The sequence below is a fragment of the Anopheles nili genome, chromosome 3 (genome assembly GCF_943737925.1).
Source record: "Anopheles nili chromosome 3, idAnoNiliSN_F5_01, whole genome shotgun sequence".
NCBI lineage: Eukaryota > Metazoa > Arthropoda > Insecta > Diptera > Culicidae > Anopheles > Anopheles nili.
This window is the reverse complement of record NC_071292.1, coordinates 37,137,420-37,151,102: the sequence shown is the minus strand read 5'-3', so window position 1 is coordinate 37,151,102 and position 13,683 is coordinate 37,137,420. Positions and strand designations below refer to the sequence as shown.

Below are 13,683 nucleotides of genomic sequence, written 5' to 3'. Positions count from 1 at the left end.
ACGACCAGGATCAACATCAGTATGAGCATTGAATACTGACACTGACACTGAGCCATCATGATGGTTTCACCACTTTGTTCAACTGCCTGAGTCACGTTGGTGTCTTAATAGCTTTATCGCTGATTTGTTAAATAGTGGCATCCACCATTTACTTCATTACTTACCATAGTAATTCCGAGGTGTTTTCAGCTAGCTCCATATCTTATTAGGAACAAGCAGATCGTACAATGAACTCGCATAAATTCTCACGTAAGTAACTCATTGTGTCAAATCCATATGATACATTTTTTTCTTCTCTAAATTAAACCCAAACCAGCATATCGATAATACAATTAAGTGATTTATTTAGTGTAAAACCGCATCATAGAAAACACAATTAAGTGTGCAAATACATGCATTTTAGAAATAACAGATAATACTTTAATTCTTTGATGTTTTTGAAAAATAATACTGGCGTGAGCTTATTTTTTTTTCTTTATTGCAATTTAAATTGTCTTTATCGATTTAGAGAAACGTACCTTTTTTCAGTTCACGCAGTATAAAAACAAAACCTTTGATAAAAAAAACCATTAAGATACTCCGCCAATGTAGCATTTTACGCTGTCTGCATGCGGTCGAAGATGTTCCTTTTACTCACGTTAGCTTGTTTCTGTCTTCGTACAAACCTTTTTTTGTTAGCTTGCTTGCATCCTCGCACAATCCGCAGCCCGACAGTAGAAAAATTAAGCAAATTTTTCATTTTACGCAATCAGCGTATATAGGTACACGGCAGCTTGCTTGCAAATCGCACTAGGCCTTAAACAAGTGTCTAAACTCACATACATGACAGTGACAGAATAGCATAAGAGACAGGTTTAATATAAATTGATAATAGAGTGTTTCACTTATAAATACCTTTCATACAGATGTCATAAAAATATTGAACATATACAAAATGTTATAAAGGATAATATCAATGTTATCACATGTATCAGAAGGAATACCGTTAATGAACAATTACAAAAAAGACTGTAAGATCAATTAAGTAATTTAAAATGTATGATGTGTACTGAAAGTATGCCTATACTCTGGTAAATATTTTCCAACTCTCTCTTTATCATAGAAGACCACAAAATATCACTAACAGTATTCCCACCGGTTCAATAATCGTATATCATATTGTGTGTCAAAGTTTGCTATGAAGCAAACTGAAAATATTGATATAATAATAAATAAAAGCACTAATGATTTTTTGCACTCGCTCATCTTCACGCGCACTTGCGCACCTTTTGCATCTACTTTTTGCGTAATACGATACCAGTTGACCTGTTTACCCTTTTTTATTGTACAAGTTGTATAAATTTAATTGTAATAAAATTTAACACTGATCAAGTAATTACTGATCACAAGGAATCCTAGTGTCGGTTACATTGCAACAATATTATGCAACGGCGATGATGGACTTCAATGACATCACGTTAAATATCAAGAATAGCTATAAGTTTAGCTGCGCTTCGACTACCGTGTTTAAAAAAATACGAATCAACATAACTTAATAATCCATTTATTTATTATTTATAATCAGCATTTATAAGTACAAAAACTATTTCTCTTCAAAATTCCTACAACTTTTTACTGAGATATTCTAAGAATGAATATGCAAATATGAGCTTCCTTTAAAATTTAGAAAATGGATTATGGAATAGAACTCTAGTTGCTCCTTTTTTCCGGATTGTCTGCAATTGAGAATAATTAGTTGATTGGTTGCATGAGATAATGTAAGCAAAAATAAATCATAAAAAAAATATTCAATTAATGCTCATTGTTCACGCAATTTCCTTACAATCGAAACATAGAACTGGTTATGCATTCTTCTTTACGACCTACTTTATTCCAATCATTAAAATTTAAATACAACCAGTTTAAATGATTTCATTATATGTATATATCTATTACCCGTCTAACAATTTCGGATAATAGTTGAAAGAACTCGCATTATACATTTAATTACGACACGACACTGACAGTCTGTTTCAAGGCTGTAAAATTAGTTTCAACAGGCTCATGAACTTAGATTACCATTGTGCCATTTTCATTTTGATATGAAAGCACCATTCGAGATAAATAACGGAAAAAGTTAAAAATGAAAGTCATGACTTAAGCGAAATTGATAACCGATTAAATAAGTAAGTAGGTAATCCACTTCAAATAAATAACTGAGTAAGTAATTAATAGAGTAAGTTAGCAGATCCATACACCAATTCTAAAATTTCGCCCATAATTATATGCTTGTAATGAAAAAGCAACACTTTCAAACCATGTTCATGTTCGTGCTAACGACATTCATGCGTAACGTATCAGATAATAAAAGAGTTTCGAAAAATATAAGCATTAGTTAGATAACCTTTCAACGGGCTGTGGCTAAACCTTACTAGAAAGGATTTAGCCTATTTCCATGACTGCAAATCTTTCGTTTGGAATAGAAATGTGGTTGACCATTAAACGCAAGGAACTGTGTCGTTTAGTATGCGATGATCGTGGTACAATTTAAATGGGGAATAGCCTCGTGATAAAATTGCCACACAATTTCCATCTGAACATGTGAGTTGAAACAGTAAAAGTCCGACACATTCCATTTTCACACATTTCTGTAGCATAGCTATCAAACGAGACACATTTGTGACGAAGCCACTGGTCTCTATGCGTTAATTTCTTTGGATGGCACTAGTATGTTTTGAAGGAAACGATAAAATTACCATACTATTATTACCCTCTCACGCTTGCATAAAAAGCTAAGTGTTAGACCTACATTAGAAAAACACTGCCAATTGAAGAGATGGAAACGGTTTCACCGTGCAAACGGAAGGAACGGAATGAAAGTGATACATGCGGTTGTGTGTGAATGTGTGTGCTGTAACAATTTATCTTTTAGATTATTCAACCACCTAGCCAGTAAATTGCGTGTGTGTAGATGTGGATTAGCATTATGAAAATGAGAGTAGAAATGCAAGCTCTATTGCGTAAGAGAAATATCCAATGTCCGAAATGGCTTTAATCAAAAGATCCAACTAGAAATTAGGAATGATTAAGATGATTCTTAATCATTACAGCTGCGATTTGTTTATTGCTCAATGTAAAATAATCGCCATAAAATATACAACTTATCAATGCCCAAGGCCTAAGCCGCTGTGTATTGTAATTCACAATTCCCGGTTAATAGTTAACAGCACATCTCATAACGAACAATAATGCAACGAAAAAAGTCTAAAATCTTCAAATATCTCCTCCAAAATCCAATAAGCAATGTATACTCTAACCATGTTGAATACAATATTAAATGCCACTTGAACCGCTCCGGGATGCCCAACATCAGTTCTGGCCTATTTCCTAATAAACTGGTGTAAATTAGCGTAAATTTTTTCTGAAACCATCATTTGTATTATGCCAGCAGAGCGATAGGCTAGTATTTGTATTAATAGATATCAATTAGGAATGTCGGTAGCCATTTCGATAATAATAAAAACTCAGGAAAGCACCCAAATTAAGCGCGTTGTATTTAATCTTCGAACAATGCTATTATGCAAATATAGATGAGACCTGTTCCAAATAAGTCATATTAAGAAACCAGGGCCAATAGTTTTCAGCTAAACTTCTCAATCATCTATTTGTTTGGTTATTATCTATGTTTCTTTTTTTCCTTCACATCCGTAGAGTTTGGTTCGGCCAATAGTTCAAGATGTCGATGTGGTGTTAAGACTATCATCGTTGATCAATTATGTTGAGGCTGAAATTGCTGAATAATTGTCAAACTGCCGAAGGTTTTCTTTGTTATCTTAGCGTTAATGGTACTAAGAATATTTACCTCTATTTAAGCCTATAATAATGTTAAATTATTATTTTTCTAATGGTATGGCAATACATAATTGTGCAATAATATTCCATTTACAGCAAGTAACCAAAAAGAAAAGACGATAAGATTTACACATTTCATCATGCTTTGAAATTAGATAAGATAGAGCAGAATGTTCTTTATGATTTCAATTGCAGATTTATTTGCGCTACCGTTTCACTCGTATTGAGCTTTTGTATTCAATGGTTACAATAATATTTTTTAACAAAACAGCAGTATTGAATAAAATGAAGAGATAAAATGTAGTGTTTGGTGTATGTGTTTGGTTATTTTTATAGTACCTAAAAATGACTACTTACAAATCTGTGGAACATTTCTCAGTGCTGTTTTGAAAAATAATCTACTTCTGACGTAACCTAACGTGCAAACAACCACGGAATGCCCAACACGATACAATCCGAAATGAAGCAGGAGCAGTACCTGTTTACTGCGAATCCCGACGTTGGTAAAAAAAAGTTGCTTAGAGCTGGCCGTTTCTGAAATCGTTACACGATTTAGGCAGGAGGTTGCGTCCGGAAAGCAACGAAAGATACTTTCACTGGCAGCAATAAAAATAAAGTAGTAATACTGGCGACATACTGATTACGGCACACACCAGGGAACGGCGATCGTAGCTTGTAGGTCTAGTTCGCATAGTCTTGAAATCAGGAACCTTTAAAATCGTGAAATCAATACCGTATTTATGTATTGAGGGATCGATAGAGCAGAATTAAAATTCGTTCCTATTTCATTTCTATCGTTGTTACATCATGGTTTTTGCTCATATTCTTAACTATGCAAAATTATAAATTCCGAATTTTAGAGTAATTGCGACTAAAACAATAGCTGAGATGTTAAAAAAAGTTGTTGAAAAACGTGCGATAGCGGGCTTCAAACCGAAGCGTTGAAATTAAAGGCTAGAGGTAGAGAACTTTCTTTATTGAGTGTTTTTTTGTATATCTTGTTGTTTTTTTCTCTATTTTTTCGTAAATTGATTGGTTGTAGCAATTTATTATAACCATTTAATTTACGAAAACCAAGTTTGAGAAAAACTCTTAAATATGCACGGAAATGAACCTCTCACCTGACCATAGCAAAGAATTAGCTAACAATAATCTCATGACAGTTTCTTGTCAAATCGTCTTTTACTTCACGCATTTTTAGAAATTTATTTTTATTTTGTTTAACGTATATAGTACCCGTATTCAATATATTGTGCATACCGCATGGCACAGAAATAAATAAAATCAAAATAAATTTGAACGTAATAACGTACCAGATGACAAAAAAGAAAAAAAAAACATCTAATCTGTCATATCTGACGTTTATTGTGTCATTACGCCGATTGTTACTGTCGGCTTTTTACGAGGTGATTTTGCATTTTTGTGTTAAAGCGAATCTAAACCCACTTACTGAAATCAGTTTTTCCCAATCATCAACAAAGATAGAATAAGTAAAAGGACTTAACATATATCTGTAAAGATCGCTTGATATCGATTGACATAGTAAAAATAACAAGAAGACTGTTGAGTGAAATAAAGCAGCAAATCTTTCGAAGAAGCCATGGTACGTAAACATCTAGTTGATGAATTTTATGTGTAAACTAAAAATCATTGGCATTGTCATTAAAACAATTATTTCAATATTCCCCTTCTTAAATCTTTTTTCCGGAAAACCACCGCTAATGATTGTCATGATTTCTATCATTCCCAGTTCCGCAACCAATACGATAGCGATGTGACCGTGTGGAGTCCGCAGGGACGTCTTCACCAAGTTGAATATGCCATGGAAGCTGTAAAGCTTGGTTCTGCGACAGTGGGATTAAAAAATAAGGATTGTGCCGTGCTCATTGCACTGAAGCGCGCATCCTCTGAACTCTCGTCTCACCAGAAGAAAATAATTTCCATTGACGATCATCTGGGATTGTCTTTTGCTGGAATTACTGCAGACGCTAGGATTCTGAGCCGTTATCTGCGACAGGAATGCCTGAATTACAAATATGCGTACGATGCGTATTACCCGGTAGGTCGTTTGATCAGTAACCTAGGCAACAAGATGCAAGTATGTACGCAGCGCTATGATCGTCGCCCATACGGTGTTGGGTTACTGGTGATTGGTTACGATGATCAGGGACCGCATATTTACCAAACGTGTCCCAGTGCCAATTTCTTCGACTGTAAAGCTATGTCGATTGGATCGCGCTCCCAGAGCGCTCGTACGTATCTGGAGAAGCATTTGAATACCTTCGGGGATTGCACGAAGGACGAGCTCATCCGCCACGGGGTTCAGGCCCTGCAGGACACGTTGCCGAACGAAGTCGAACTTAACAATAAAAATATTTCGATTGCTATCGTTGGCAAGGGAGAAAATTTCCATGTCCTGGAAGAGCAAGAGAACGATAAGTATCTAAGCAACATCGTGCGCCGTGGTGGTGCAGCAGCAGAAGCATCTTCCGGCACTCAACCACCCCGTGACGATGGTGATGATCAACCCCCAAACGTACCAGCGGATCCGATTCCAGTTGTAGCGATGGAAACATAGAGGATTCACCTACGAAACTAAAAGAGTTGTATATAGCGCTACGCTTGCTGTTTCAATCATATCGTTATGAATACAACTTAACTTTGGGTTTCGAGGGAATACAGTTCGAAAATTTCAGGGTGGGAGTTTGATTTCCAGCTGAGTTGCTGTGATTCGAACTCCCACCCGGAATCAATTTTCTACACCAAAATAAAAGGTGAATATAATAATAATAATGCAGGCAATGGAGTTGGTTTCGAATTGTATTTTCAATAAAAAACACAAAAAAACCATGTATTGTTTAGTTTTATATCGTAGCTTTGATAACGCAGAAATATGTTATGAACTAATTTTGGTCTCTGGATGGGACAGTCGGGTTCACTTTTCGATCGGGTATCAAAAGAGGTTTCATGCAATAAAACCCTAAATGCAAGGTAGCAATTGTGCCAAATAACAGTTTCACTATATGCTTTCGATCGATTATAGTATTATATATGTCAATGTTTGATTGCGGTATGATACAAGAGTACAGTTTTTAGGCCCTCCTGTAGTAAATTTAGTTATTTACAGGACTGGCAGAACCGAATAGGTCATATGTCCTAAATACCCGGCACTCCAACATTAGTTTGTTTTGAATGGTGCCATCGCTTGACAGCTGATTTTATTATATGAAACAGGAAGAAAAATACAGTGATGTACTTAATTACCGCATTGCAATGATGAACTGTATTTAATTTAAAAACCAAAAACGTTGATACTCAATAGCAAAACACAAAAATGAAAGCAGAATGTTAATCGCATTTATCTATTAGAATTGTAACCCGATTGATTCTATGAAACAAATGAAATACTGACTGATGATCTGGCGCTTTCGATCATTAATTTTCTATCTCCATTCAAATATTAGTGTTAGCACTATATTCTATGAAACATATATGATAGCATGTGTGAGCATACAAGTATAAAATGAAAAAAATCATATTTACTATTCAAATTAACGTAGACTATGTTAAGCATGAATAGCAAGGCCATTCTTTTTAATTGAGCAGGCTAGCTAAAAAAAGTCAAACTTCTTTAAAATTCGATTTTAATTCCAAACGCCTCCGACGGACAATAAAAATTAACAACATTCAACTCCGAATACAATGAGCCGGTTTTGGGGAGATTTGGTATGTAGTGTATCCGTTTGATGGAACATCCGTTTAAATCCAGATATTGAGTTTAATTTTCTTTATACAAACTCTCCACAAGAATGAATGAATCACGTTTATAGTTCAACACAAAGCAGCACGAACTACCTGAAATAGCTATGTCAACTCCATCATTTCGGTTTCATCCTTACCGTCCATTATCTCATTTCCACCCACGATTCAAACATGTTTATTTTTTCTACACACCCAATAAAAATAAACACGCAGCAAACTGGGTTGAGAACCAATCTGTTTTATATTTGCTTTTGCGGTTCATGAATGGGTGGTACTTCAATCACCGGGCATCTTTTGATGTTCGATCGACGCATAGAAACAAACTATTCGGCACTCTTCACGCTGATTTTGTTTAGCGAATTTATTCACCACTTAGCTTGCCTAAGCTATCGAACCGGCGTTGGAAGCGATACGAGGCCACAAATCTGCACATTCCTTTGCTACAGGACCAGTGATAGCGGAGCCTTTCATTTCACCCTTATTGTTTACTATCACTCCGGCATTGTCCTCAAAGTAAAGAAATACACCATCTCGCCTGCGGAATGGTTTACGCTGCCGAATCACGACTGCCGGCATAACCTACAGAAAAACGAAGATCGTCATTAGCTTTATGTAGATACTATTACAATTTCAATAACACAGGGCATATCACCGAAATAGAGTCGTTCCACATCAACAACATACCTTTTTTCGCAATTCAGGCTTTCCCTTCTTGACCGTGGCAACGAACATATCACCGACACCAGCCGCTGGCAAACGGTTCAACCGACCACGAATTCCATGGACAGCGATGACATACAGGTTCTTAGCACCCGTATTATCGGCGCAGTTGATGACGGCGCCAACAGGCAGACCGAGTGAGATGCGGAATTTTCCTCCCGCGGATCCTCCACGTCCTGCAAAACGAATTTGTTGAATCAGTACAAAATACGTACTACATTCCCACTAATTTCGACGGCCACAACAATGCGATAGATCAACCAACAATGCTTGTCAGTAGTAGCAGCAAACAACTGCCAAGACAAAACATGCACTGGTGGCATGAATTGAACGTTGATTTCACTATTCTCGGTACATTACAAGAAGCTGCTCTAAACTGCGGCAGTTTCGGAAAAATCATAGGAGGCCCGGAACAACAAATTACCTCTCTTAGACATTGTTTAAATTCGCAGCAAAATCAAGTGTGTCCCTTACACTAGTTGAGATGCCGGAAAAAGAACGCGTGACAGCGCGAGCTGACAAGTACTGAACTTCCGTTGACAAAAATGACAGCTTTTCAAGAAAATATTCTAGTTTGTAATTTTATCGAAGATGAGGTCATTTTTGTTGGAAGTTGTATGTTTTGGGATTGTGAATTTAATATAAAAGAATAATATTTCATATTACTGGAAATAGTCATCAACAAATTTTTGAAAATTCAAGATTTTTTTCATACTCTGTAGGTAAAATTAGTTTTAAATTTTTTTAAATGAACATGATTCCTCATTGCTACAACTAGAATCCATAAAATACTCAAACGATTAGTATATAATGCCGTCATCAATTTCTAAAACTGTAGTCAACATCGTTTGAAAAATTATAGAATCACCGTCTGAACAGAGAAAGAAAAGATACAATACGAAGCTTGAGTGATAAATAAATTCAGCATATCTATGTTCTGTTTACCTTAGTTCGTTTCTATTGATTGACAGAATTTCTTTGACGTGTCATTTATTTTGCTGGAGAAATTTATTGATAAAAACTAAGCTCCACCGTATTCGATATTCTGGCTGAAGTGTGAGAAGTGCGTGTGGTTGAGCAAAAATAGCTACATAGGAAGTAGAAACAGTGCAGCGGCGTCAACATTATATTATTAGCAAGGAGACAAAATGTTGACCAACTTTGAAACTAAATCGGCCCGTGTAAAAGGTCTCTCTTTCCACCCAAAACGTCCATGGATTCTAGCTAGGTATGTCTCATAACTAGCAAAGTAAGCAGATACTATAACATAAAGCATTATTGGTTTGATATTTACAGTTTACATAGCGGCGTTATTCAACTGTGGGATTATCGCATAAGCACACTGATTGAAAAGTTCGACGAGCATGATGGTCCAGTACGCGGAATTGCTTTTCATAACCAGCAGCCTCTCTTCGTTTCCGGCGGCGATGATTTTAAGATCAAGGTTTGGAACTACAAACAGCGTCGTTGTATTTTTACGCTGTTGGGACACTTAGATTACGTACGGACTACCGTGTTTCATCACGAGTACCCTTGGATTTTGAGTGCATCGGATGATCAAACCATTCGTATCTGGAATTGGCAGTCTCGGTCATGCATTTGTGTGCTAACCGGTCACAACCACTACGTAATGTGCGCTCAGTTCCATCCAAGTGATGAGGACATTATTGTATCGGCATCGTTAGATCAAACCGTTCGCATCTGGGACATTTCCGGCCTGCGTAAGAAAAACGTAGCTCCCGGTCCGACAGGACTAGACGACCATCTGAAAAATCCAGGTGCAACGGATCTTTTTGGCCAAGCCGACGCCGTAGTGAAGCATGTATTAGAAGGACACGACCGTGGAGTTAACTGGGCCAGTTTCCACCCTTCGTTACCGTTGATTGTGTCAGGTGCCGATGATCGACAAGTAAAACTATGGCGCATGAACGAGTACAAAGCCTGGGAGGTAGATACATGCCGCGGACACTACTACAACGTATCTTGCGTTTTGTTCCATCCCAGGGCTGACTTGATCATATCAAACAGTGAAGATCGCAGCATTCGTGTCTGGGATATGACTAAACGACAGTGCATTCATACATTCCGTCGTGAAAATGAGCGTTTCTGGATTTTGGCAGCGCATCCAAATTTGAATTTGTTCGCGGCAGGCCATGATTCGGGAACGATAGTGTTCAAGCTCGAGCGTGAACGTCCGGCATACGCGGTGTACGGAAATTGTTTGTACTATGTTAAAGAACGTTTTCTTCGAGAGCTCGATTTCAACACAAACACCGATTCTGTTGTGATGACGATTCGAGGTGGAGGTAAAACCCCCGTCTACAGTATGTCGTACAATCCTGCACTAAATGCTGTGCTGCTGTGCACTCGGACGTCTAATCTGGAAAATAGTACATACGACCTGTATAGTATTCCACAGAAGGATAGCGGTTCGCAAAACAAAGAGACGGATAGCAAACGGTCTTCTGGTGTAACAGCTGTTTGGGTAGCACGTAATCGATTCGCCGTGCTAGATCGTGCCAATCAACTGGTAATAAAGAATTTCAAAAACGAAGTAACTAAGAAGATTCAAACACCAGTTTGTGATGAGATATTCTACGCTGGCACCGGCATGTTACTTTTGCGTGAACCCGAACATGTAACCCTGTTCGATGTGCAGCAACTACGCTCATTGGCTCAGGTGAAAATTGCCAAGTGCAAGTATGTCGTGTGGTCTACTGATATGAGCCATGTGGCGCTGTTGGCAAAGCACACGCTAAACATTTGCAACAGACGTTTAGATTTACTCTGCTCCATTCATGAAAGCGCAAGGATCAAATCGGGCGCATGGGATGAATCGGGTGTGTTCATATACACTACTTCAAACCACATAAAATACGCGATCATAAATGGTGACCATGGCATAATCCGTACGCTTGATCTTCCAATCTATATTACACGCGTGAAAAATAGCCAAGTGTTTTGTCTGGATCGCGAATGCCGTACGCGTTTGCTAACGATCGATACCACCGAGTACAAGTTTAAGCTTGCATTGATCAACCGAAAGTACGAGGAGGTACTACACATGGTGCGCAATGCTCGACTGGTGGGTCAGAGTATTATTGCATATTTGCAGCAGAAAGGTTACCCTGAGGTGGCATTGCATTTCGTAAAGGACGAGAAAACGCGTTTCGGATTAGCGTTAGAGTGCGGAAACATAGAGGTGGCATTGGAAGCAGCAAGAGCAATGGACGACAAACAGTGCTGGGAGCGGCTGGCTCAGAGTGCGCTAATGCAAGGAAACCATCAGGTGGTAGAGATGTGTTATCAGCGTACGAAGAATTTCGATAAACTTTCGTTCCTGTATCTGATAACTGGTAATTTAGATAAATTGAAGAAAATGAACAAGATTGCTGAAATTCGCAAGGACGTCTCTGCACAGTATCAAGGTGCTTTGCTGCTTGGTGATGTTAGGGAACGTGTTTCCATATTGAAAAATTGTAAGCAAACCTCTTTGGCATATTTGACCGCCAAGACACATGGCCTTGTGGAGGAAGCAGACCAAATGGCGGAGGAATTTTCCGCGGAAGGCAAAGACTTACCACAAGTAAGCGAAGATGCGAAGTTTCTCCGACCGCCGGTTCCAATCCAACAGGCTGAAAGTAATTGGCCTTTGCTGACCGTTTCCAAAGGATTTTTCGAAGGAACCATGATGTCTCGCGGGGCTACCACGGTACATCAGGCATTAGCTCCCACCGAAATGGTGTCCGAAGCTGCTGAAGAAGAGGATGGATGGGGCGTTGATGATGATTTACAAGATGGTGATCGGTATGAGGACGCGAAGGAGGAAAATGAGGTTAAGACGGGTGAAGCAGGCGAGGGAGCTGGATGGGATGTGGGCGACGACGATTTGGAATTGCCCGAAGAATTGATTTCCAAAATTTCATCTTCAAATGCCACCGGAAACAAAAACTTCTTCTCTGCTCCTCCAAAAGGACATCCCCTCTCTCATTTTTGGACACTCAATTCGCAGCTGGCAGCTGATCACGTACGTGCGGGGTCCTACGATTCGGCTTGCCGTTTACTCAACGATCAGGTTGGTGTAGTAAATTTTGTGCCGTACAAGGTCCTTTTTATGGAATCGTACATAGCGTCAAAAACATCATATAGCAGCTTTCCCCATGTTTCTTCGCTTTCTGCTCATCCCAACCGTAATTGGAAGGAAGTGAATCCTAAAAATTGTCATCCTACACTTGCCTTCAAGCTGAACGATCTTGTTCAAAATTTGCAATCTTGCTACCAATTAACAACGACTGGCAAATTTGTGGAAGCAATCGAGAAACTCCAAAACATCATACTCTGCATACCCCTGTTGGTCGTGGAAACGAGACAAGAAATCGCTGAAGCTCAACAGCTTTTAACTATATGCCGGGAGTACGTTGTAGGGCTACAGATGGAAACAGTTCGAAAAACACTTCCAAAGAATACTTTAGAGGAGCAAAAGCGTATATGTGAACTGGCTGCATATTTTACCCACGTAAATTTACAGCCAGTCCATCAAATTTTAACTCTTCGCACGGCCCTGAATCTTTTCTTTAAGCTAAAGAATTACAAAACGGCGGCATCATTTGCTCGACGTTTGCTGGAGCTTGGACCACGACCTGAAGTTGCACAGCAGGCTCGAAAAATATTACAAGCGTGTGAAATGAATGAAACCGACGAGCATTCATTGTTATACGACGAGCACAATCCTTTCACACTCTGTGCAGTTACATATAAACCGATTTACCGTGGAAAATCAGAAGAAAAATGCTCCTTATGCTCTGCTTCATACCAGCCTCCGTACAAAGGTGTGACGTGTGTCGTTTGCCAAGTAGCCGAAGTTGGTAAGGACGTGATAGGTTTGCGCATTAGCACGTCACAATTCAAGTAATGCTAGAAGATTTTCGTTGTGGTGATACACGATTAGATTATTATTTGCGGTTATCCATTTTGTATTCAAAACGATAAACAAATACGGTTCGAAGTGGTTTTGAACACAATACAAGGCATATGATAAAATTTTATAATGTAGGTCACTCATTGAGGAAAATCCTCAATCATTCCGATCTTTACGATTTTAAGCAGAACGCTAGACCATCACATATTGGGAGTTAATATTGAACGGTTTGTAAAAGCTGTGTGTTGATATGCAAAACCTAAAAATAAAAAAATACACTAACTGTTCAAGTGATGTATTCGTGAAAGGCGTATTTTCAGTTATTTTATTGAGATATATTAAATCATTCAAATAATATTATCAACATTTTGTTGTCTATCCATTACAAAGTCATATAATATCGCTAAATATATATAAGTTTAAATTTGATTGAGATATTTGTTTTATTTTAT

At 38.1% G+C, this 13,683-nt stretch overlaps 3 protein-coding genes across 3 annotated transcripts; 2 read left to right on the top strand and 1 right to left on the bottom strand.

Annotated features, from left to right (window-relative positions):
- The first annotated feature begins 5,392 nt into the window (after nucleotides 1-5,392).
- LOC128723008 (proteasome subunit alpha type-1) lies at nucleotides 5,393-6,675 on the top strand. Its single transcript, XM_053816710.1, has 2 exons — nucleotides 5,393-5,434; nucleotides 5,582-6,675. Exons 1-2 carry the CDS (start codon nucleotides 5,432-5,434, stop codon nucleotides 6,407-6,409), a joined length of 831 nt encoding a protein of 276 aa, XP_053672685.1. The 5' UTR covers nucleotides 5,393-5,431; the 3' UTR covers nucleotides 6,410-6,675.
- Nucleotides 6,676-7,810: 1,135 nt separating this feature from the next.
- LOC128723011 (60S ribosomal protein L23) lies at nucleotides 7,811-8,813 on the bottom strand. Its single transcript, XM_053816713.1, has 3 exons — nucleotides 8,738-8,813; nucleotides 8,278-8,489; nucleotides 7,811-8,172 (listed from the first exon to the last, which is right to left on the bottom strand). Exons 1-3 carry the CDS (start codon nucleotides 8,748-8,750, stop codon nucleotides 7,975-7,977), a joined length of 423 nt encoding a protein of 140 aa, XP_053672688.1. The 5' UTR covers nucleotides 8,751-8,813; the 3' UTR covers nucleotides 7,811-7,974.
- A 648-nt stretch (nucleotides 8,814-9,461) lies between these two features.
- Nucleotides 9,462-13,616, top strand: LOC128723000 (coatomer subunit alpha). Its single transcript, XM_053816703.1, has 2 exons — nucleotides 9,462-9,541; nucleotides 9,610-13,616. The coding sequence occupies exons 1-2, from the start codon at nucleotides 9,462-9,464 to the stop codon at nucleotides 13,223-13,225; spliced, it is 3,696 nt and encodes a 1,231-aa protein (XP_053672678.1). The 3' UTR covers nucleotides 13,226-13,616.
- The last annotated feature ends 67 nt before the right edge of the window (nucleotides 13,617-13,683 follow it).